General features: G+C 48.4%; 1 protein-coding gene across 1 annotated transcript in view; it reads left to right on the plus strand.

Moving 5' to 3' along the window:
* ZC3HC1 (zinc finger C3HC-type containing 1) overlaps positions 1–674 on the plus strand; it is a 14964-nt gene that overhangs the window by 1818 nt on the left and 12472 nt on the right. The window contains exon 2 of the mRNA XM_033514352.1: positions 385–605. Coding sequence (XP_033370243.1) covers positions 385–605 — 221 coding nt within the window. The remainder of the gene's footprint in view (positions 1–384; positions 606–674) is intronic.

Below are 674 nucleotides of genomic sequence, written 5' to 3' on the forward strand. Positions count from 1 at the left end.
TTGGGATCCCCATTCCAGCCTTGAGATCCCCATTCCAGCCTTGGGATCCCCATTCCAGCCTTGGGATCCAATTCCAGCCCTGGATTCCAGCCTTGGGATCATCCCAGATTTCAATCCTCAACGTGCTGGGCTCAGAGAGCAAATCCCTCTTCCCTCCTTCTCCCATCAAATCCCAACTGGACACATCCAAGGCATCTTTGGAATTTGATTAATTCATTGTTTTATTAGGAATTAATTAAAAATTGGGGATGGGGAGCTCAGGAGAAGATCCTTGTCAGGACAAGGCTGAGGGATGGGAGGTTAGGAAGTGTTCTGTGCTTTTTTTTTTTGGGATCAATGGAATCATTCCAAGCATTTTCCTTGTTGATTTTTTTCCCCTTTTAGGAAAGACACATCCGACTGCTCGGATCGAGCCAATGGACCTTCCCAAATGGAAGCTCTTTCCTTGGAATCTGCCAGCAGGGAAGCTTATTTCAGCAGAGTGGAAACATTCACCATATCCTTTGGAATGCTGGGAATTCCAGCTTGGAATTGTGGGGGAAGGGATCCAGAGGGATCATCCATCCAATTCCCGGCCTTGCATCCCAAAATTCCACCCCCTGTCCCCTGAGGGTTCCTGGAGATTTGGAGCTGTGAGAATTCCCTGGGGAATGTTCAGTGTCCCAGCAGCCTGT

Source organism: Parus major, chromosome 1A, assembly GCF_001522545.3.
Source record: "Parus major isolate Abel chromosome 1A, Parus_major1.1, whole genome shotgun sequence".
NCBI lineage: Eukaryota > Metazoa > Chordata > Aves > Passeriformes > Paridae > Parus > Parus major.